This window comes from Glycine max, chromosome 16 (genome assembly GCF_000004515.6).
Source record: "Glycine max cultivar Williams 82 chromosome 16, Glycine_max_v4.0, whole genome shotgun sequence".
NCBI lineage: Eukaryota > Viridiplantae > Streptophyta > Magnoliopsida > Fabales > Fabaceae > Glycine > Glycine max.
In genome coordinates, this window is record NC_038252.2 from 28,475,448 (window position 1) to 28,499,985 (window position 24,538).

Consider the following 24,538-nt stretch of genomic DNA (forward strand, 5'->3'; position numbering starts at 1 on the left):
TATTTTATAAATGATTACTTTCTCTAAAGTTTGACTGCGTTTTACTATTTGGTGTTATGATATGGAGCCGATTTCCTTATTCCAACTAAATTGGGAGTATTTGTCAAAAAAAAAAAAACAACTAAATTGGGAGTATATATACTGTTAGTATATCTAGAGATGAGAAAATATTAGTGGTTAAGATTTTATTTTGCTAAATATTCCCTACACTATGTGTTAAATATTTTTTAAATTTGTAAAATAACATTTTCCTTTTAAGTCTATTTATTCATTTTAGTGACAACTCACAAACCACAATCAACTTACATTATCTGGAAAAAAGAATCTTTATTAGTAGTTCTATTAAAAAATCCCATATATATTGACTTTTTACTTCTTATTTTTTACCAACTTTTTATTTCTGTAAAATCTTTTATTATTGGTTTTTAAGCGAAATGGTGAAAGTAATATTTATTTTGATTTTGTCAAGAAATCATAGGATTAGTTAAGTTCAAAATAGTTTTTTGGACACCCGTGATGCGTCCTACTTCACAGCCCAAAATGAAGTCTAGAAGTCCACCAGTACTGCGTTACATTTTGAAGGCTTTGTTATTGGCACTTTCCTCATTGCTATTTAGACACCTAACTTTGCCAAAAATTTATTTATGACAAAAATACTCCTTACTTTCAACACTCCTGTAACACAACTAAAACTTATATGTATTTTTTTGTGTAATTAATTTTATATAGCAGTTACTTTTTCTATAAAAAAAAGTCATCTCTTAATATTAATTATGATACAAGTATCATTTTTAACAATAATCGACTATTATTACGGGGATGTTAAATTATACTAGTTTTTTTCTGTGTTATGGGGTTATCAATTTTCTTAAATAAAAATAAACTAACACTAACAAAACAAGTTTCCGTTGTGTTTAATTTCTTTGAAAAAATAACATTATAACGGGTATCAAGGTTAGGATTTTATTTTTTTTTTGTCAAATAGGGGCACTTTGATTTTTTGGAAAGATGAAAGGTTTAAGTGTGCCTTTGGTTTAATGTTGGGAGACCCTTCAATTTGTTGTTGAATCAAAACCTAGGAATTCTTACTTCTTAAAAAATATACATGAGAATGTGAACCCGTTCAATCTAACAATGAACTAAACATGCCCTAAATAGCAAAGTTGAAGATATAAGATAAGTGAGATGGTTAAGGAAAAAAAAATAGTCACAAATTTGATCCCCTCTACAACTAACAACTAACATTTGTTTGATTAAAAAAAAAACCCTAAATATCAAAGCACCATTCTGAATGATATTGGGCTTGGATCAGCCCATATAGATTCACTCGCGTCCTCCTATATATATAGGCCCCTTTCCCACACCAATAAACCCTAGAATCCCAGTTCAAAGGTAAGGTAGGTTAACACTCTTCTTCATCGTCGTCGCAATGGGACGTGTGATCCGTGCGCAGCGTAAGGGAGCAGGCTCGGTCTTCAAGTCCCACACGCACCACCGCAAGGGCCCTGCACGCTTCCGGAGCCTGGACTTCGGGGAGCGCAACGGCTACCTCAAGGGCGTGGTCACCGACGTCATCCATGACCCTGGCCGCGGCGCGCCGCTCGCCAAGGTCGCCTTCCGCCACCCTTTCAGATACAAGAAGCAGAACGAGCTCTTCATTGCCGCCGAGGGCCTCTACACCGGTCAGTTCATCTACTGCGGCAAGAAGGCCACCCTTGTTGTCGGGAACGTTCTACCCCTGAGGTCCATCCCCGAAGGAGCCGTCATCTGCAACGTCGAGCATCACGTCGGCGACCGCGGCGTCTTTGCCCGGGCGTCTGGCGACTACGCCATTGTTATCAGTCACAACCCTGATAATGACACCTCTAGGTATCGATGTTTAGAATAATTGAATCAGTTATTAGTAGTGGTGGTAGTTTTATTTGATTGGTTTTAGATCCAGGTTAAAAGGTGGTATATGAATTTTGTTTGATAATTGTTATTTTTTTAAGTGCATGGCATGATTTATGATTCATTGATTGAGAATTTGGGTGATTGGTTAGGGTTCCTTTTATTGAAATGTTAGGCGCGGTTTAATTGTGTTTTGATTTTTGTTTCAGGATTAAGCATTTTTTTATCGCATAGCGTAATTTTGGGAAGTTTGGTGACTTGATTTAAGGTTTTTAATTGAAATGATAAGTGAGGTTTAATTGTTGAAGTGTATAGTATAATTTATAAATTATTGATGAGGATTGAAGATTTGAGTGAATTGGTTTCAAGGCATTTTATTGAAATGCTAGGGCATTTGTGTTTGGAATTCGTTACATGATTAAGTTTTTTGTTGAAGTGGATAGCATAATTTATAATTTATCGATGAGTGGGGCTTGGAATTTGGGTGAATTGGTGTGTGAGATCTTATTGAAATGTTTGGGCATGTGGGTGCAGTTTAATTCCATTATGTATTTTGTTGAAGGATTGAGCATTTTATTGAAGTGATTATAATTTATTGATGATAATGGTTGGGAATTTGGCTGAATTGGTTCAAGTTTTTTAATTGAAATGCTAGGGCATTTGGGTGCAGTGTTAATGTGTAATTGTGGTTTGTGCTTTGTTCCAGGATTAAACTCCCATCTGGTTCAAAAAAGATTGTTCCTAGTGACTGTAGGGCCATGATTGGGCAAGTTGCAGGTGGAGGGAGAACTGAGAAGCCTCTTCTCAAGGCTGGAAATGCTTACCACAAGTTTAGAGTGAAGAGGAACTGCTGGCCCAAGGTTCGTGGTGTTGCTATGAACCCTGTTGAGCATCCCCACGGAGGAGGTAACCACCAGCATATCGGTCATGCTAGTACTGTCAGGCGTGATGCTCCTCCTGGACAGAAGGTTGGTCTCATTGCCGCAAGGAGGACTGGTCGTCTTAGGGGACAAGCTGCTGCAACTGCTGCTAAGGCTGATAAGGCTTAAATAGAACGTTGTTAGGGTTATTTTATTTGATTGCATGTTTTTCAGTTTTGTTTTTATTTTTTCTGATAGTTTGTTTGTTAAACTATTTGGGCACCCTTTTGAGAACCATTTTCTTCCCAACATATGGAGTTTTCAATAGACGGTCTTCTATTATTTGTTTAAGTTGCATGTTCAATCCTGCATATTGTTGCTATTTTATCTCGTTCTAATGGATAAATTAGTTCCTTTGACAACTTGAATTATATTATACCCGATTAAATTTAATTGATAGGCTTCGAGGGTGATTTCATGGTCCCTTTTAAGCAATCTGTGGTCATTAATTTGTACTTGAAACTAGTATTTCACCATGCAAGTATGCATATCACTTGTCCTATATATGCATGGTAGCATTATTGTTTATGATCATTATTGGGGTGGTGTTTTGAGATTTCCAATAACATTTTAAAGACGCAAATGGTTAACGACTGTTTTTTTTTCGACAGAACTGTTGTTTTAGGTTTTCTTTGATTAAACTCGTCCTATAAATGGTATTTCTTCATTTTTTTTAGAAAAATGGTAATTTTCAATTTAGTTTCTTTTTTCAGTGAATACCCATAGATAATCATAAAGTGTTTCATTTTTTTAACACAAACAAATTGATCCAACCAATAGAAGCAAATAAGCAATGAGTATAATACCAACCTTAGAACTATGATGAATTCAGATTAAGGGGATCATGATCATGGACAATTTCTTTTCAACAAAAATTTCACTTTTGTATTTGAAGTTTTATTTGTGCCTCGATGGAAATGCTTCTACAACTGTTTTGCTATGAAAGTATACCAAATAAATATTCTGATTTTGTGACTAACAATCTTTCGATGCTGATATGTCCCTGGCATCTCCTGAATCCAACTATGTTTTTCATGACGTGGTTTTATGGACTGAGCGTGTGTTTTCTTCTCTCTTTTTTTTAAGGCAAAAAGCATTTTAATTTATGTAAGAGTATAAGGCATATTCTTAGTTACGAAGTCTTAGTACATCATGAATAAATTAATATCAAGTACTGTAACATGCTCTTTCTCACGGTTATGTAATATATATATTACTTGATAGTGAAACATATTTGATAACCGCAAGTTCCTGCCCACCAAATTTTGTTACACAATAATTATGCCACCCAAATGAAAGCTTCTTGTTCTCCACTTGGCAAGTGCTCGACCTTGTCCTTGAATTTCTGCATGATCATTGATTTCCGCTTTCCAACAACATAAAGTGACCAACTGCATTAAAGTTCTCATCTACCCCATTAAGGATGTTGAATTGTTTGCCATCCACTGAATATATGAAACAGAAAACAATGCATTAAAAGCTGATAACCAAGACCAGCAATTAAAGAGAATGCTTTGAATAACATCCTCATAGTCAAATTGTTTGTCCCGGAAAATGCAGTTGTTTCTGCTATTCCATAAATTACACATGATAGCACACCATAGGATCTTCCATCCATCAGACAAATTTGATTTCCCACTCGATATTACGTGTTGTTCAAAATAAGCACATGCAGAGTTTGGTGACACAAAATCAATGTCCAGAACCTGCATGAAATAATTTCAAATGCGACTTGATTTTTTACTGCTGAACATAGTATGCTCCGTTGATTCTTCCAGTTCATTACAAAATGGGCACTTAGAATCCCAATTTTGTATTTGAACGTTTCTTTTGATAAGGTTCTCTGTTGTTGGTAAGCTACTGTTTTTCAATCTCCACACAAAGAAGTTAACTTTTGGTGGAACTTTAACCTTCCAAATATCCCTGAATATATCCTTTTGCACATAATTCCCACGCCCCTCTATGATGGCTGTGTATGCAGACTTAACTAAAAAAACACCCTGAAACATCTTTTATCTAGAACCACTTATCAGATACATCCTTCCTTAACCTTACCAAATCCAAACTCTCACGCATAAGTGTCACATGGATTTCCTCCCAAGCGAACCAAGCCTTCCTCCATACAAATTTCCATCGCCACTCATCTCCCTCCTACTCCCCATCTCACTCAAAGTCACCTGTTTTTGCAACCAATTGAGGAATAATCTTGGAAATGATTTTTCCAAAGGTTGATCCCCCAATCCATGTGTCTTGCCAAAATCTTATTCTCTCACCATTTCCCATCCTCCACTCACACATGTTGTCGAACCACTTTTCCACACATTTCACATCACATATCCTTCTTAGATCCCTCCACCACAGATGAATTTCTATGTTCTTCCTCCCTTATCAACCCGGCCCACCCTCCAAAATTCGATTTTAGCACATCTCACCAAAGCTCACCCTCGCCCTCCAAAGGACCCCATCTCCATTTTGCAAGAAGTGAATTGCTAAAAGCAAAAAGATCCTTAATGCCTAGACCTCTCTCTTTAGAAACACAAATTTTCTCCCATTTAACCCCATTATTTTCCTCTTGTCGGCCTATCCCTCCACAAAAAATTTCTTTGAACTCTATTTATTTTCTCCCCTACCCCCTAGGAATTAAAAAAAAAAAAAAAAAAGATAGAAGATAGATAAAGAAGACGAGACAAAATTAACAAGACACACCTTCCGTGCAAAAGAAAAAATTTTATGTTTACAAGTTGACAATTTTCTCTTAAATTTCCTCACAATTGAGTTCCAAGTAGACTCTAACCTAGGGTTTGCACCTATAGGAATGCCTAGATATGTAAAAAGGAATGCCAAGAGCTTACAATTTAAAACATTTGCATACCTCTCCCAAGTATCTTTGTCCACTCCAATATCCCCAAAATGGCTTTTAAAGAAATTTACCTTTAACCGAAGGCAAATTCAAAGCACCTTAGGATATTTTTGATTGTGAAAATATTGGACAAGGTTGGTTCTCCAATGAAGATTATGTCATTGGTGTATTGGAGCAAATTGACTTGAACACTATCATCACCCACCAAGTAACTCGTATATAGTTCCTTCTCAATTGCCTCCCTCATCATGCCATATAACCCCTCCGCCACAAAGTTGAATAAAAATGGAGTCATTGGGTCCCCTCGTCTTAGACCTTTGAAAACATTAAACTCACTAGTGGGACTTCCATTCACAAGAACAAATACACTACTACTTTTTAGGCAACCCCTAATCCACCTACACCATTTATCATGAAATCTCATTCTTCTTAACATGTAAAACAAAAAGTCTTAGCACACCAAATCATATGTCTTTTCATAATCAACTTAAAAAACAAGGCATTATTTTCTATTCCTTTTAGCATCATCAACTACTTCATTTTCCATTAGTGTACTATGTAACAAATATCTCCCACCCATAAATGCACTTTGTCTTTTATCAATAATTTTTCCCATGACCCTCTTAAGCCTATTTGATAAAATTTTAGAGATGATTTTATACATGGATCCTACCAATGAAATAGGCCTAAATTCACCTAGGTTTTGAGGATTCTCCCCCTTTGAAATTAACGTGTAGAAAGAAGCAATGCTACCTTGAGGGAAGACTCCATTTTGATGGAACTTCGTTAGGAATTGCATGAAGTCACTTTTTAGTATGCTCCAAAACTCCTTAATGAAATGAAAATTGAGTCCATCTGGTCCTAGGATCTTGTCACTTCCACACTTTCATACTGCTTCCTTGACTTCCTCTTCCTCAAATGTACCTGGTAGGCTAGCATTGTCATGATCATCAATGGTATTAAATTTAACACCATCTAGTTTTGGCCTTCTTCCTCCCCCTTCGGTGAATCTCTCCTCAAAAAATTTCTGTGTCCTCTTTAACTATTTTAGGCTCCTTTACCCACACACCACATATATTTAATCCTCTCAGAGCATTTTTCTTCCTTCTCCAATTCACTTCAGAATGAAAGAATTTTGAATTCCTATCACCCTTCATGTTCCACCTCATTCTTGACTTTTGTCTCAATAAGGATTCATTGTGCAAAGTGACTTTCTAAAACTCCTCTTGAAGTTCTATTTTCCTCTTTCCTTCTCATTTCCTCCTCCAATTGTTCCTCATCTTCCTTCTTCTCTATGTCATTCAACTCCTTTTCAACCTTATTTTATCTCCTTTGTTGATCACCAAACTCCTTCTCGCTCCCTTCTTTAACCCCTTAATTTTTTCTTTTAGTTCATATCCTCCCTATCCTTCAAATTGAAGATTTTTCGACAACTCCTTGCTCACCCCTCCAAATCTTTTATCTGTTAGCTAACAATTGAGGAACCTAAATGGTTTAGGTCCACAATCAATAGATGAACTCTTTACCACAATGGGACAATGATTCGAGACATTTCTATCAAGGACCCATTGAGCACATTGAGGCCAAGACTCAAGCCAATCCCTTGTGGCTAGGACTCTATCAATTCTACTTCTCATCGTTCCATTAGATTTATACCAAGTAAATTTCCTCCCCACCAATGGTATGCCTTCCAACTTCATTTCACTGATCAATGCATTAAACATTCTCATATCCCCATTTCCACCACCAATACCACCTTTTCCTTCTTTTTTTTATGTCTTCCTTTCACAATTGAAGTCACCTAGTATGCAACATGAGCACACCATACTACTAGCCTTGATAGCTTTCAATTCTTCCCAAAGTCTCTTCTTGTTCTCATTATCACACAGTGCATAAATATTATCAATAAGCACTTTCACAAATTTTATCTTTCCACATGCCTTTTACCCTAACAAAATTCCTTCCCATAAACATATAATTCATATCAAAAGCTTTAGGGTCCTATATCATCAATAATCCACTTGAAGCACCACTTGATGGTGAGAATTCCCAACACATATCACCATCTCCCTCAATTTTGCACAAATGAAATTATCAACCACTTCGTAGTGAAAGTTGGAGAAGTAACAAGACATACTTATGCAGTGAAGCAATTTTAGACTTCATGTTGTTGCAAGTCCACCGGAGAAACAAACACACACAAAGAGATGATTGGTGATTTTTTTTACCACCCATGTTGTGCTAAGAACATATTTTGTTAGGTTAAAAGGTTTACATTATGGGAAGATATGCCTTCTTACAAAATTAGGAAAGATAATTAATAAATGATGTGTTTTTTCCTAATCTTTTATATTTTAATTACAAAAGAAAAACGAGACCCAAACAAAGTGTTTACTTTAAATTTAAATAAATTATGACATGTGATCATTTAGGGGATTTTTGTTTCTTTAAATGTGAGAAATATCTGGGATATTGAAATTCGTTAAAGGGATTAATCTCTTCCAACATTTTTTTTCATATGCAGAAGTCAGAAATCAAACCCATGATAGCATGCTTAAGGCACAAAATTATATACCTATCATGTCATATCATGTTGGTTGAACAATGCACACATAGTTTTAAAAATTGAATCGGTAATTGACCTAGTCAAGACATTAGGGCACTGGGTCAAGGATCAAATCAATAAATCAATAATTGACCCGCATGACCCGGTCTTTATTAAAAAAAAATAGAAGTTTTACTCCCATCCTTAAAAATAACTTCCTAATTTAAAATTTGGTGTCTAAGTAATACATAATTATGATAAAATTATAATATATTATGATAAAATTATTGGTATATATATATATATATATATATATATATATATATATATATATAAGCTTTGAACCTGTTGGCTAAAAGGTTCGATGCCTGAATCCTTCAATGGTTTAACCAATTGGATTGATCAAGTGATCAATCACAAATAATCATATATGATAAATTTATTAATTTTTATGATAATCACTTTAAAAATCATATCAATGACAATTTGTAATTATAAAATAAAAATCACATAATATTCTAAATGTGAATGTTAAAAACTTTCCTTTCTTTCAGTTGTAAGAATTTTCTAATGTATTTGTGTCGTAAAAAAGTGTCAGGAGTATATTAAAAATTATAAAATTAAGAAAAAAATAATTAAATACGAGATGAGACTTTTAGAGAATAATTTTGTTATTTATAAAAAAAAAGAAGTGTGTCACGGATGAATGATGTGTTCTAGCAATTTTCCTGTGTCGTATCATCAAAGCGACGGATTGGTGGGGGTGGCGCCTTCGGCCATTGGCACGTACACCTCCTAAAAACGACAACTCGTTTCCACGGCTTGGTATTTTAGCAGGCAAAACGCAAGGACCTGGGCGAGTGGCGAAATGGCAGTTCCAGCAGAGAGGAACCACAACCATTTCTCAGTTTTGATCGTACTCTTTCTTTTCCTCGTCCACAATGCTCTCTGCATTAGGTTCCCGGATCGGATCGCCCAACCCGCCCTCGACCCGCTCGACCAACACCGCCTGCGGGTCGCCGTCTTCGCCCTCGGAAGCTTCTGGAGATCCGAAGCGGTGTTCGGTTGTTTACCGGGCGTTGTTCGCACCACCGTCGGCTACGCCGGCGGATCCAAGTCCAACCCCGAATACCGAAGCCTCGGTGACCACGCCGAGTCCGTTAAGGTTCTCAATTTCTCACTCAACTTGCTATCACATCTCTGCACTTTATAAGATAAAATGAACTTGGGATATATATGGTTGAGTTAATGGCAGAAGAAGAAGGGAATGGAGGAGAGGTAGGAGGTTTGAATTCCTCGCTGACAAAAACTAATAAACTAACAACTTACATTTAGCGACAATAAAAAGATAAAATGAAGTTATTATTATTATTATTAATTGGTTTTAAATTGTGATAAAATGGTTATTATCCGCCAAAGTTTGCCACCTTCGCTTTAGAGGAGCAGCTAAATCCCATTTCTAATTAGTAGAGCATGGAATGGGGGCCAATGAAGGGCTAGTCCTACGATGTAGTGGATCAAGGTTTGAATCTCTTTCAAGATAGGTATCCATAGTTAATGTCTGATCAGGGGCAAATAAAATAACATGGAATGGGGATAAGTACTAGAGATGGAGGTTTGAAATGAGTTTGTTAATCATCATGGTTGAAACTACTCTGAGATTAGAGTTCGTTTCACCTAATAGCCTTTCTTTTCATGCTTGTCTTGGATGGGGATTATTACATTTGTTCAAATTATGGGTGAATGAGATTTGCTCAACTGGCGATTTAATTGTGGTGTTTTCTGATTCTTACAACCCTACCAACATTTTCTAAGTGACAGCTCAAGCAATAAGTTTTCTTGCTCTCCACTTCTTGTCTTCTTTTCCCTAGACATGTTATAAGAGGAAAAAAGAAAATTCTATTTGTTTAGACATTTATTAGCCACTTGGCTGAATTTTATGTCCTTTCACATAGTGATGCAGAGTGCTTTAGCACCAAGAAAGTAAAAGCTTAAAAAACAATCAAATCATCTCAATATTTTGGTGTAGTTTTGATTTTAGAGCTGGTTGATTTATTCCAAACGCCCTAATCCTTTCATAATTATTTCTGGTTATTAGGATTGGTAAGTAGTTATTCTATTTTTTATATTTTTTACATGATGTATTTGAATATGTTTATTCATGTTACTGTTCTTAGACTGTCATCTTATCAGGGTTGCCTAGTTAATTAGTGAACAGTGAAATTTTGAAGTATAAGATGGAAACATCTAAAGAATCCAAGTTCAATAACAATTCAGTGATTTCTGTTTCCAAAGAAATGCCAAGTCCTAACATGTGGTAAAAGTTGCATAAAGGGGTGCCCATTGTTAGGCCTGTGCCAAATCAAGGCCTGAGAGAAATTTTGCATACTTGTTTTAAGTCTGCAAACCCCAAAGGCTATGGGCAGACTAGTGTCTTCCATCACTTGATTTGATATGTATAGATCCTTATACTTTTATAAAACATCATGAAGTAAAGTTTTTGGAGGAATTCACGAACAGTTGACTGTTGAAAGTGTAGATGGCAGGGGCTGTGATATGCATTGAATAATTTGGAACCATAGGTCTGTGAAAGAAAGGTTTTGTTTATAGATCCTGAAAAGATAATATTTTAACATGCTTTCTCATGTGTGGTTGTCTTGGTTCTGGAATTCATGTAGACTACTATATATTGATAAGTTTTCGTAACATTGAACAGATGGTGTAACTTTCTTATGTTTTACTTTCATAAACTAACTAAATTCACCAATCCATGTTACATCTTAAAATCCAGATATAACTGCATTAATTTATTAATATGATGAACTGAAGTTGGATGATTTTATTGAATTTTCTGTTATGGCCCGTGGCCATAATGCAGGTTGAGTATGATCCGCAGCTGATTAGCTTTAGGGAACTCCTGGATGTCTTTTGGTCAAGTCACGATCCTAGGCAAGTGTATGGCCAAGGTCCTGATGTGGGTAGTCAGTACAGGTAGGAGGAGCACTGTTGCCAACCACAATTTCTTGTGATCTACCTCCATATCCAGTCTCATGCTGAGTGCTATTTACTTAACTATACCTATATTCTGGCAGATCTATTATTTTTGTTAATGGAACCGAAGAATCAAGAATGGCTGCTGTCAGCAAAGAACAGGAACAAACCCTGTCAAGAAGCAGCATTGTGACTACACAAATTCTGCAACTTGGAACATTTTACCCTGCAGAGCCAGAGCACCAGGTTTGTTTCCAAAATAATGTTTATTTACTATTGATGTTTGATAGAATACCAGTTTGAAATAGGATCAAATCACACCAGATTATATAGATATTACAGCGATTTCTTGCTCTCCCAGAGTTCAAAAACTTTTTTAGAGACTATCTTTGTCAAAAAAGGTACCAAAGACATGACTTAATGGTCCCCCTAAGATTACCACACCGAAACAATCAAAATACATAATTGTTCGCTACAGAAACTGTCACATGGCACTTATTAAAACTGCATTGATTATTAAAACTAATTCCTAATATGAATTATTCAAACTGCAGTAATTATTAAATCTAAATCCTACATTTTCTACAATAGACCTTCCAATCTGTGGGTAGTCTGATGCCTTATTGATTTTTCTAAGAAAAGCATTTCCTGCTATGTGGCTTGGATGTGGGTACATATAGAAAACAAATGTACCCCGGTACCATGAAGGCTCCTTGTTTTGCAAAGGTATTAGAGAGGGTCAGTGTATTTGTTTCTAGCATTTCCCTTGTGTATGCAAAGAGGTTGTTTCCAGATTCGAACATGTGACCGGTTACAAAGGTCAACTTTACCATCATGCCAGGGCTTGTCCTTGGATGTGGGTACAAATACAATGCTTTTTTTAATTTAATTTTTTATTTTTTTAAACTAAGATACAGGCAGGACAATTTGTATTAAATAAAATATTATATTTGTATATGTTAACCAGATAAAATTAAATTTATCCACTTGTAATTGCTCACTCTAACCTGAAACCTGTGTTCTCAAATGTGGTATGGAGGAAGAAAATCTGGTATTCTGTGTGATGATTTTGATGAGGGTAAGATTGCAATCGTGTAAATATTCTTCAAGGTAATTGGTGAGAATGAGAATTCAATTTGTGTATTGGATTTTTTGAGTAACAGTCTGGGTATCCACACAAAAAATATGGGGGCAAGCCAAAAATATTGATGGAGCAGTTTTGTGAGTATTGAAACTGGATACGGTTGCAATATGAATACATCACCAATTTTGGCACCTATGTGCATCATAAAGATGTAATCGCTCATTGTTCCATATTCTTGGTACCAGGGGCGGGGGTAGTTAGATTTCATAACTCAGTTGATTTGTCACTTTCTAGAGAACTAAAACCACCCAGTTGTCCTATGCATATCATTGGTAGGTGGCTATTAACCTTTTTGAAGTTTGCAAACATTTTTCTTTCAAGAGACATCAAGCAATGAGAGTTAAATTCTACTTCGAGCTGCCTTCAATTGATACATTCTACATATTTGTAAATATTATGCAAGCATTAGTTATTAGAGTTGTTATTCTGGCCATGAAAAATACCGTTGGAATCGAGACAATTTTTGTTGTCTACTATTCTATGAAGCACGGACACTTCCGTCCCTTCCCGTGTCCGGGTGTCCGTGTCAGTGTCGACACCGACACCGATGCCGGTACGATGCCCTACGACGTCCTATATTTTGGACATTACAAGTGTTCACGTGTCCATGTCCGTGTCAGTGTCAGTGTTTCTTGTCTACTATTAGACAATTTTACCAAGTACAATTTTCTGTAGCAGGGAAAAAAATGCCTCTCAAAGTTCTGACCCATTTAATTAAATCAAATCACTAACTGGAATCGCCTGTTCTGTTCTAAATATGCAGAAATTTGAACTCAAGCAAAATACCATCCTTCTTCAGTTAATTGGGAACCTTCCGGCAGAGGAGCTTGAGAGGTCTAGCCTGGCAACGAAATTGAATGGATATGTTGCAGAGCTTTGCCCTCCAAATATCCAAAAGCAAATTGATGCCAAGATCAACAATATTATTAAAAAGGGTTGGCCAATTTTGAGAGATTTGTAGTTGGCCTCGTGGGAAGTTACTCAGATTGTCAACTTGTCATTTTTCAACTAACCTGCTTCGTTTCAGTACCTATAGGTTTTATTCAATAGCTTGTATCAGTTGCCGGGCTTGATTTAACGATTGTGTTGTAATTATTGTACTTGTAAAGTCTTGAGTCTCCCTGTCATCCTTCAAAAAAGAAACCCTTTGATTTTTTTTATTTATTTTTTGTTTTCATTCATTTACCTTTTTTATTTATGAGGACAACAGAGAACCTTTATTATTATTTTATTACTATTATTCAAAAGAGGGACAAAGAAACTAGTAATTCCAACTTGCTATTCGTCAAATGGAAGATGAACCTATTAGGTTTGTGCGCGTTAGAATCTTACAATATTTTGAAAAGCTTAGAGAATTGGCTAAATTGTAATATGGTCCCTTCTTAATTCTTCATCTGAGATTTTAGTCTGTACATTTAAAAAAAATTGAAATTTTGGTTGAATTTTTAATTCTGCATGTTATTCTTTTTATTTTAATTAATTAGATTATTTTTTGACAGTAACTTGATTGAATTTGTTAGATTTGAACTTTAGAGCACTAAAATTGATGATTGAACTTAAAATTGTAGATTTTTTAAGATTTAGGGATTAAAATCAAGAAAAAAAAAAGAGAGATCAAAATAGTAAATCAAGAATTAAAAGGAGGGGAAAAGTATAACTTATCCTACACTATTCTTTCGTCTCTCCCTGGAATTTCTTTTTGGATTATTATTTGTGGGTTGTTTTTTCCCTTGTAGTGCATTAGAGTGGTATTTCGGGGAGGGCGTATTTTAGTACTTTAGTGAAGTACTAGTATATACTATATAGTTAAATTAGTATCGTTTTTTTATTCGATTTAATCCTCTAATTTTTAATATTGGTTTAACTTATTTTTTAAATTTTTTTTACATATAATTTAATTCTCTAAATTTTAAAATCAATTTAATTTGATCTCACTATTTAAATTGGTTTGAGTGGTCATATCATCTAAATTTGATTCTATCTTCTAATTAAATTTTTTGTGACAATTTAATATAATTATTAGGTGATTTTCCTTCGTGATAAGATGTGATTTTTTAACTTCGTTAGTCCAATTTAACTTACATAATCAAATTAAATTGATTTAAAAAATAAAACCAAACCTAAAAAATAAGGTAGAGGACCAATAAATTAGTTTAAGTATTAATTTCCTAACTATAAAAGCCTAATATAAGAGCTAATTGTAATCAAACAATTCTCAATTTGGTTTTCCTAATACACAAATTTCATTTTTTTTGAAAGTAAATAAAAGGAATCAGAGACATTAATCTAGAAACTAGAAAGTACATGACGCTACTAAGATTTATGATTTTTTCTTCTTATGCACTCTGCTTCATCCTTTACCTGTACAGCTGTACTAGAAAAAGAAAAAAAAAAAAAAAAAAAAACGCCTCTTGTATTTATGCCTTAGAAGGAAAGCGTCGTCCTTATCCGTACAAAATACACTCACAAACCTAAACAAAGATCTTCGTCGCATTTATTTACATTTATACCCTATGATAAGAGCATCATCATAATTAAGTAGTAGCAAAGAGACCAATCAGATGTTGACACGCGGTGCAAACAGAGCTAGGGCTTTTGGTTTCAGAATCCACAACGAATGTGAGCCGCACGATGCGGCTCTAATGGACGTCTCAGATGTGCACAACAACGAGCTCCCCTTGATTTCGGACCACCCTATAAATACCGAAGCGTGAAGAAGAGTTCAGCACTTTCACTTTCATAGTTTCTTTCCTTCTCTCTCTCTGGAGCTAGCGCGAGTGACCGGAGCGGCGAAGATAGAGTCAGATCGGAAGCGGAAGAAGGCGTCGACCTCGGCGGCGGAGAAGGAGAACCGGAATAAGCATAAGAAGTCGAAGATGTCGTCGTCGTCGTCGAAGGGTGGTGGCGGTATTGAGGTTAGGGCTTCGCACATATTGATAAAGCACGAAGGTTCTAGAAGGAAGGCCTCGTGGAAGGATCCTGAAGGTCGCATCATCAAGAGCACAACCAGAGAAAACGCGGTTTCTCAGCTCAAGGCCCTCCGCGACGACATCGTTTCGGGCAAGGCCTCCTTCGAGGACATCGCCTCTCGCTTCTCCGATTGCAGCTCCGCCAAGCGCGGGGGTGATCTCGGTCAGTCGAAAAATGAATGTTTATTTTTTATATATAAAAAAATAGCAACATTAAAAGGTTTAATTGTGTACAGATTTGGATGTATGGTATTCTGATGAAGGATCTGGTTATTGAAAATTGTGTTATTCTTGAAAAAAATTTTAAGTTGAGATTCGTAACTGTTAAATTGCAGTGCAGGATAATAATAGACTTGTCATTAAGCCACTTCTTGTTGTCTTCTTCGTGCTGTTGTTCTTACTCCCAAGTATTGTAAAAGGAGTCTTGACTTATGGGGTGGTGGTTTTGTTACTCTAGGGGTTCTTGTCTGTATACTGTAACAGAACAGAACGAGAATTATAAGAGGACTTGATTTGATGAAGAGCAAAACTTAGATGCAGTTTCACAGGTGCTTTTGGTGCTATTTTCCAGTTAGAATTTGGGTTTTACTTCGGTGGTCTGTGTACTAGAGATTTTGATTAAATGTCAATGCGGATTATTGGGGTGAAACTCCGATTCAGAACAGAGAAAAATAGTTCCAAAAGCACAATGGAACTGCATCTAACTTTATGTCCTTTGATGACTTCAGTTACTACCGTGTTTTCTCATTTACTATCGTCAGTTTGGATTTTTCTGCTCCCATGTTGCAAAAATAGAGTAAGAAGAATAGGCTCATAAATTTAGTTATCTAAGAATTTTAGTTTAATAGTTTGGGGGTGGTTGATGCTGGATCTAGCACCCTCTAAAATGAGCAATTGCTCAAGATGAAAAAGTAAGGGCGTATCCTCTGCTGACTTTAACTTAATTAGGTTTACATCAACTGTATATTAATCAAACTAGCTGTACATGCACTTTTAGAGGAACCAAATCTACTGGTGCTACCTGACTTTTTGTGTTATTAACGGAATTGCAATGTTTAACAGAACATCAAACTTAACTTTCAATGTCATTCTTTCTGTTGCTGTTGTTGCATTTATAGTTTCATAAGAATTCCTAATATCTCTCCGAAGCTCACATTTTATGTCTCATCATACCCCCTAACTGGTACGGTGGTACCTAATTACAAAAACTCAAATATTTTAGCTCCTCCCCTGTCACAAATGGTACCTAATTAGTACACATTTCATGTAATTGTGTTTAGTATAAATATATAAATAGAAATAGAAATTGGAAGACCTGAAAAATGTTTGAGAACCAAGAAGGGCTTTATTAGTTCCAAGTTAGTGATGGTATATTGTATATGTTTGTTGGCCCTCTTGATGTTGCTATATCAATTAGCATTAGTTAGCCTAGCTGTAAGGGGACCAAATGTTGCTAGACCATGATTTAAAGGATTTAAAGGGCTACTATTCAATTGCTATCAAGACAACGGATCTTTCAATCTTTGTAACTGTCTAGTATGCTTTATCTGGTTTTGAATGTAAGACAGTAAGAGTGTCTTCATGACTGCAGTTCCCCGAAACTCCAAACTTGTATGTTAAATTCATTTTTACTTGATGTGTGTTTTGATCAGCATCACTGAACTGTGGACGTGTCACACTTGAAGGTCTGTTATTTATGAAATTTTATGTGACTCTCGCAGAAATGTGACATAGACCTCTAGACGTAGAATCAATCTGACCCTTAGTCATAAAGGATTGGGGATCTGCTTTCAGTTAGCATTCATAGCTGAAGTGAAATGCATGTCTAAATTTTTCATAACTAATTTTGTCAATTAACTGAAATAACTTTCTTGGGTGCAGGTCCTTTTGGTCGTGGCCAGATGCAGAAGCCTTTTGAAGAAGCAACTTTTGCTCTTAAAGTTGGTGAAATTAGTGACATTGTGGATACTGACAGTGGAGTCCACATTATTAAGAGAACAAAATGAGATTATTACACGGAGTAATCTCCTAATAAGGAGAGACATTAACATCTGTAGAATATTTCCAGGATTCTTGCTCAACTCAAGATCTGTTGATATATGTTTTAGACATGGCGGTGTCTTGTTTTTGGATGATATATTGTTTTTGTGACAATTAAAAACATATGCTTGTAATTTTGAAAGACAATTATAAGGTTTGGATTCTATTGTCTTATCCTGATGTCGGAACGGTAAGTGTTATTATTTTTTAGGAAATAATGTTTGGCGTCAAAGAATTAACAAAAAGTGCTTGGAATTTGGATAAATTATTTTAAGAGGAAAAATTAATTTTGAAGGCAATTTAAGTCCTGCTTGAATAAATATTTTTTGTAAGAACTCATAAAAAAAGCAAAAAAAAAAGTAAAATGAATTGAATTCTCCTCTTGAGCTAGTGAATTAGGTGTGATGGCAAAAACAGAATTCTATAATGCCTAGGCTACCTAATGCCGCTAAAAGCGTGGTGGCTTGAAGGGTCCTAGAATATTAAGGATGAGGTGGTTGCACTCGTAGTAAGGAGACATTATCTTTGGTAAATGACAGAACGGTGGTGTTTTGGGGCCATAAGCTTGGCTTTGGTGGAAATCGAGGGAATAAATTGAGGAAATATTTAGAAAGGTGAAAAGTTGGTTAAAAAAAGGGTGCTTTGGGAGTACATTTATTATTTCCCGCAAATGACGCCAATTGCTCCTGGTTGGGCAAGTGAAACTCGACCTACACTTAGACTAGATGGTTCTCTTGGTGGACTATTACATCGAGTCATCGACAGTGCCTAGGTGCAATGGACCATGATGGAAGAGTTGCTGGCCCTATAAGGACTCCAACATTCAAGTCACTAGAAATTTGAATAAAGTAAGGATGTTTATTAGTTGGGAGTTGCTAGGTGCACCCAGCGTTTTTGCTGGTGCACCCAGCATTCTTTAAAATGACAAAATTGCCCCTTCTTTCTTTCTCCTTTTAAAAGCTGTGTTTTTTTAAAAAAAAATTAGAGCAGCCATTGTTGCGCACTCTTCTTCTCACTTCTCTCTTCGGTGCCATATTTTCTTTGGTTCCTTGGCAACGGTTAGGTTCGATGAAGGTGAAGGTAGCGGTGTTCAGTATTGCAGTGGTCATCGTCGGCGGCATACAAGGTATGCATTATTGTTGCTTGTGCGTTCAGGTGTACGGTTGATCGTGCGGATCAAGTTGATCCGTAAAGCACCACCACCACACCGCCAAACGCCAGTTGAGGAGAACGCGCGAGGAAGAAGCAGAGCAGAGCAGCACAACAGCACCACCACCACGCCGCCAACAATGGTGAAGAAGCAACCCACGTCACCGACACCAACAGTCCACTCGAGGTCGCGGAATCGCGCAGAAGAAGAAGAAGTCTGGTCACGGCAGAAGGAAGAAGAAACGGCATGGAAGAAGAAGAAGAAGAAGAAACGGCTGGGCGCTAGGTGTAGAGTTTTTAAATAAATTTGGCAAGGGTATAAAAGTCTTTTCCACTTAAGTGCTGGGTGCACCAGCAATAATGCTGGGTGCACCTAGCATCTCCCTTATTAGTTTGAATCAATCTGATCAATCCAACTATATTGGATCAATTAAATTAATTTGATTTTTTTTCTAATTGGACTCGAATTAAATCAATTGAAATCTTATGTTAGTTGGTTAGGGTTATGAATTTACACTTTTCAAACCAGAATCAACTCAAACCAACTATATTATTATTATTATTATTATTATTATTATTATTATTATTATTATTATTATTATTATTAATATTAATGTTTAACTTACTATTGTGTGCGGTATTGAATTCATTGCATTGGATACTTTTGTGGATGTTAAACACTTTCCTTGTGTTGGATGATTTGATTTTTTTATTTATTTATTATTATAGATGTAATTTTATGAGTTAATCAATTAATCAGATTTTTTTTTTATAATTTATGCTACTTGTATTTCCTCCCTCCCCCCAATCCGAACCAAATCAACCTGTGTGTTACCCCAAACAAAAAGGAGATATTTGACCGTGATAAACACTTTAGTATTTACTAGAGAATGATGGATGTTGTTACTTTGGTTTTGATTTGCTAGCACACCCTGTGTAACAAATTTGCCACTTTTATTAATGATCTATTTCCTTTTGCTTTGCAAAAAAAAAAAAAACTAGTGAATGATGGTGATTAACAACCCAAGTGAGCTAATACCTATCAACAACCATATCTTGGTGAGGGATGTCAGAATCATGGGATTTCTAATACATTATCCATGATTAATGGTCAAGGTTATTTGGTTATCCTCTTAAGGTACTTAGTATGACAAGGCACAAAACGATGTAACAAGTAGAGTGTTCATAACCTTTTGAGAGGATATTACCTCTTAAATGTGTTCAGACTATCCATGTAATATATGTTTACGTGGGGCTTGTTAGGTGGGTTGAGGCCTTATTGGGGCATTTCAAAATTGATATGAAATGCAATCCAAGGCGCAATAAATAATCTGAGGCGTATGGAAGATGCCAAAGGCCTTCAATGGATTGACGTATCTAGGTCATGGTGGAAGAGATCATTTAATCCCCTATTGCAATGTGCATATTGATAGTACTACTCACCATGATTCGAGATGCAATCTAGAACTGTCAAATGGACCAACTCCAACCCATGGGCTAGAGCCGAAAAGTCTACATATATAAATCCATACGGTCAAGTTAACTAGGGTCAGCCCATGGGCTAGTCTACTTTTAGAAAATATTAATTTGATCATATTTTTAAAAACAAATGGATGAATTACATTATTAACCCATTATTTTTCATACTACATTTCTTAGATGTCATAAATGATTTTTTTTCAATTTTCAACAAAAAATTATTTTTTAAGAGAAATCATATAAATAAAATATTAATTAACACACTTGATCAATTAAGAAGACATGATAATTTTTTAAATAATTTCATCTAGTTGTTGTCTCTGTTTCATGCATGAAAGCTAAGAATTCTTTGATAGATTTTGGTTGACATACAAAAGCTCATACCTCTTTGAGAGGTATGCCTCTTTGAGAGGTATGCCTAACATAATGTATAATTGTCATCTTTAATCTTGAAAGATTTATATTGAACAAGTATTCCTTAAAGATATAGGGTGATGATAATGAATATCAATTTTAATATTTTACTAAACCATAAAATTCTTCTTCAACATGATTTTTTTCCCCTTAGTGCAACTACTTTTGTGTCCTCATTTACCCTATGCAATTTTGACCATAAGGACATTTAAACAAGACTCCTTTAGAAGTTGTTGCCATATGACCATCATGATACACAATAGCAAGGAATGAATCCATCTTTTTAGGAAAATTGTGAATGTGAAGACAATGTGGTGTCTCGAAGCATATCTCTCTTATACTAGTGCGAATATTGTTTAATGTTAGTGAGTGATTAAAGTTTTTCTCTTCTGTATCATAAAAAAATCGAGATTGCACTGACTAAATCAAGGATCTGATTGCATCAATTCAAACATGTGCCATGTTCACGCGTTAGTGAATAATTAAAAGTTTTGCCTTATGTGTTAGAAAAAGAAACAATCGAGATCGCACCGACTAAATCAACAGTTCAAATCATATCAATTCAAACATGTGCCTTATAATGCATTAGTGAATCATTATGCATGTAAGAAAAAAAGTTCAAGATTGCACATAGTGAACAAGGGTCCAGATTGCATTGATTCAAACACTTGCCTTGCTTAGGTGTTAGTGAATCATTAAAAACTTTTGTGCCTAACAATTTTTTTGAATTTTATAAATACACAATATTGAATTTTAAATATAAACAATAATTTTGAAATGCACAATGGAATTTCTATTATGTAAGAATGTGAAATGCACAACAAAAATTTCATTGTACAAGAATGTGAAATACACAATGAAAACACATTTTTGTTATGCATGTTATTCAATGGAAATGCAATTCCGTCAAGAGTATTTTCAGAAATTAAAAATAACAAAAGAAACTTGGGGTTGGAAAAGCAAAAAATGAGATGAGAATGACATACTGATAAGTGTCGTTTTCATTGATAAATTGATCTTTTAAAGTGACACTTATCTTACTTTTCTCTTACTTTTAATCGTTGTTGGGCATTAAGTTTGTTACTAATAGGAAATTTATTCTAGATTGTTGCTTTTTGCTTGTTAAATAAATTTTATTAGGTTTTTATCTTGTTGTGCATGAAAAGAAGTGCCAAAAAAAAGGTGAAGAGTTTTAGGAGTTGCGTTTAGCCTAAATTGAATTGAGCTTAGCATTGGACTACTACGAATAAACATTTAATTTTTTGTAGACTTTTTTAAAATTTTAATGCTTGAAAATTTTAAAATTTAGGAATTAAATGAGTTTTAGAAAAGTTTGGAAATTCACAACACTATGATAGTAAGGTTGTGTATACTGAATTCTGAAAAATATGTTGTGTGCTTAAAATTTTAAAGAGGTTAATAGTTATGCTTCTAAATATGTTAAATTTTGTTAAGTTTAAATATTAAGTGTATAAGTTTAGAGGTTATGAAATTATTTATATTTTTTAATATAAATTGGATAATGCAAGTCAATTAGTGACTTACTGGGTCGACCCTTGATCCAGTATTCTGATCGAGTAAATGACTAGTTCAAGTCTAATAGAATTGATAATAAATAATAATTTAAAGTTGTTATACTTTATGATACATGATTGATATATTACACATAATTCTTATTATTTTTAGTTCATAATTTCTATTTTTTAATAAATTCTTATGTTAAAAATTTAAAATATTTTATAATATTGTTCATAAATTAATATATGTCATCCATGACACATAAATTTATTATTTAATTTAAAATATATAATTGATGAATATTCCATAAAAGTATTTTAATTTAATTTTTTTATTGTATCTATGATTCTTACATTAGATTGATTTGATTATTATTTCACATTAATTATTTTAATTATTAAAATTGTTATACTTTACCATTTATGATTAAAATAAATTTATTAATGTCCACTCTTTACTCTCCCCTGTCTCTTTCCAACCCCATTTTCTTCTTTGCAACTTCTGATGGTGAAACAAAAAGCTACCTTGTAATTATTTTTGTTAAGATATGCCTCTTAACTCTTAAGATTTAGTTCTCCCCTCCCAATTTCAATCTTTTTGCACTTTGTGCCCTTAAGACATTACCAACTCCCTCCTAAGCTGAAACATCATGTTGATAGGAGCAATTGGAACCATTTTGGCACCCCCTTGGACTTTTAAAATATATGCATGATTTCTGGATTTTGTGTTTCACTTCTCTTAATGTTATGTATCAGTTTCATATTTTGAAAGTTACTATGACATATGCCTATGTGAGAGTCTTGAATATCTTGCTTATCTACACCATGTTGCCTGATGATGTTTTTATAGTAGTTGGCTCACTTTGGCCTAGATGCCAAAGATGTCTTGTTGAGATTGGGTATTTAATGCAAGAGGCATTCCACTCGACACATGGTGAAAATTGTTGTTGACGGGCCTGTGCATATCAGGTGCAGGTGTATGAGTAAGCAATGAAACTAAGGGAGTGACTGGCTTTCAAGATACTGACCAAGATAATGGAATTGATGCAATCATTGGCTTATCATGTGTAAAAGACAATAGTGAAACTGATGGAATTACAGGTCCTGATAGAGTGGTTGCCTTATCAGGTGTAGGATTTGTTGAATCACATCCCTAGTTTTAATTACAAACCATTAGCAATGCAAATAGAAAGGATGATGGGTTTAAGTGATGACTAACATTTTGTTTGAGTGTTTAAGTTTTTATTCCTTTAAGAAGCATATATGTTCTTTCATTCTGAGTCAAAATGATGCTCATAAAGGTTTAGAGAACAACTTTCACTCTTTCTTGCTTTTACTCTCCTCTTATCTACCTCCCTGTTTACTCTCTTGTGTCTTGCTCCCTCAAACCTCACAAATGGAAAGAACTAAAACAACAGTTGTCAACCCCTCCCCCCCCCCCCCAAAAAAAACTCTTCTATCTTAAAAAGTGAGTCTGTTCACTCACCCTTTCTTAGAACCCAAGATAAAGGTAAGGCCAATGCAATCCATATCTCTTATGAGTCTGACTCAAAAGCAACCATGAACTTAACACCCCTCATGATAAGGGCATAATGATTGACTCTTTAAGGAAAAAATGTTATGTGAATTTGGAGAAGTCAGAAAAGAAAAGAAAGAGGTCAGAAATGAGGTTCCTACTATTTTCTCTGACAAGGCATTGAAGGAGAAGTTTGACATAAGTTAGACTTGGAAGAAAATGGTATATGGGAGATATATTGATCTCCATGAGATAAAATAGAATGGTAGGGAAATTCTCTATTATATCAAGAAGAAAAAATTAGACTGGGTTCTTTGAGATGTATGAACCAGTCTACTCAAGGTTGGTGAAGGCCTTCTTTGTTGTTACTGAGGTGGATAACAACAACTTCACATTGAAGGCTACATTAAAGGGAACTAAGATTTTGATCTTAGAACAACTCTTGGTTGACTAATTAGGAGTCACTGTTGAAGTGAAAGACTTTATGATGATTGGCTCGAGGATAAAGGGCTCAAAAAGACGAAGGTACATAGGAAGTTTTCAAAGGATAAAAGGAAGACTTCAAGTCTAAGTCTTTGACTTCTTTTGGAAGGATTGTCCACTGTATTAACATGCTTCTAGTGTTGCAATGGGCTGGTAACTTCCAAGAGGTAAATGATCATGATCTTGTGGTTATTTATTGTCTTAGGAAGAAAATCACTATCACTTTACCCTTTCTAATCATTAATCATATGATTAAGACTACCAAGCCTATCAAGTCTACCTCCAATGTTCCTTATGGGATGCTGATGACCTTGATTTTTAGACACTTTAGAGTGTATATGGAGGATGAACCCTTTTTTTTTATCATTAATCACATGATTAAGGCTACCAAGCCTATCAAGTTTATCAAGCCTAGATATGATGATGTTTTTTCTTGGGGAGCCAATGATGTTGCTGCTTTGAGGTTAAACCCTCAACCAAGGATGGAGACCACTTGCACTTGTTCTAATGAAGAGGATGCTCAGAACAAGGAGAAAAAAAAAGAAAGAGAAAAAGGAGAAGAAGTAGAGATCCTCACCCCTTCTCACTAATCATGTCAAGAGTGTGAAGAGATTGAAGACC

General features: G+C 35.1%; 3 protein-coding genes across 4 annotated transcripts; all 3 read left to right on the forward strand.

Moving 5' to 3' along the window:
- Positions 1–1,364: 1,364 nt before the first annotated feature.
- Positions 1,365–3,101, forward strand: LOC100802137 (60S ribosomal protein L8-3). Its single transcript, XM_003547896.5, has 2 exons — positions 1,365–1,869; positions 2,597–3,101. The coding sequence occupies exons 1-2, from the start codon at positions 1,430–1,432 to the stop codon at positions 2,937–2,939; spliced, it is 783 nt and encodes a 260-aa protein (XP_003547944.1). The 5' UTR covers positions 1,365–1,429; the 3' UTR covers positions 2,940–3,101.
- A 5,796-nt stretch (positions 3,102–8,897) lies between these two features.
- LOC100802671 (peptide methionine sulfoxide reductase A5) lies at positions 8,898–13,624 on the forward strand. The gene is made up of 4 exons (XM_003547897.5): positions 8,898–9,380; positions 11,094–11,206; positions 11,308–11,452; positions 13,114–13,624. The coding sequence occupies exons 1-4, from the start codon at positions 9,084–9,086 to the stop codon at positions 13,309–13,311; spliced, it is 753 nt and encodes a 250-aa protein (XP_003547945.1). The 5' UTR covers positions 8,898–9,083; the 3' UTR covers positions 13,312–13,624.
- A 1,438-nt stretch (positions 13,625–15,062) lies between these two features.
- LOC100500451 (putative peptidyl-prolyl cis-trans isomerase) lies at positions 15,063–17,533 on the forward strand. Of its 2 annotated transcripts, none has more exons than NM_001349812.1 (2): positions 15,063–15,482; positions 17,201–17,533. In NM_001349812.1, the coding sequence occupies exons 1-2, from the start codon at positions 15,227–15,229 to the stop codon at positions 17,323–17,325; spliced, it is 381 nt and encodes a 126-aa protein (NP_001336741.1). In that variant the 5' UTR covers positions 15,063–15,226; the 3' UTR covers positions 17,326–17,533. The 2 variants fall into 2 exon arrangements, with proteins under 2 accessions (NP_001336741.1, XP_025981763.1); XM_026125978.2 differs by lacking the exon at positions 17,201–17,533 and adding an exon at positions 15,868–16,030.
- The last annotated feature ends 7,005 nt before the right edge of the window (positions 17,534–24,538 follow it).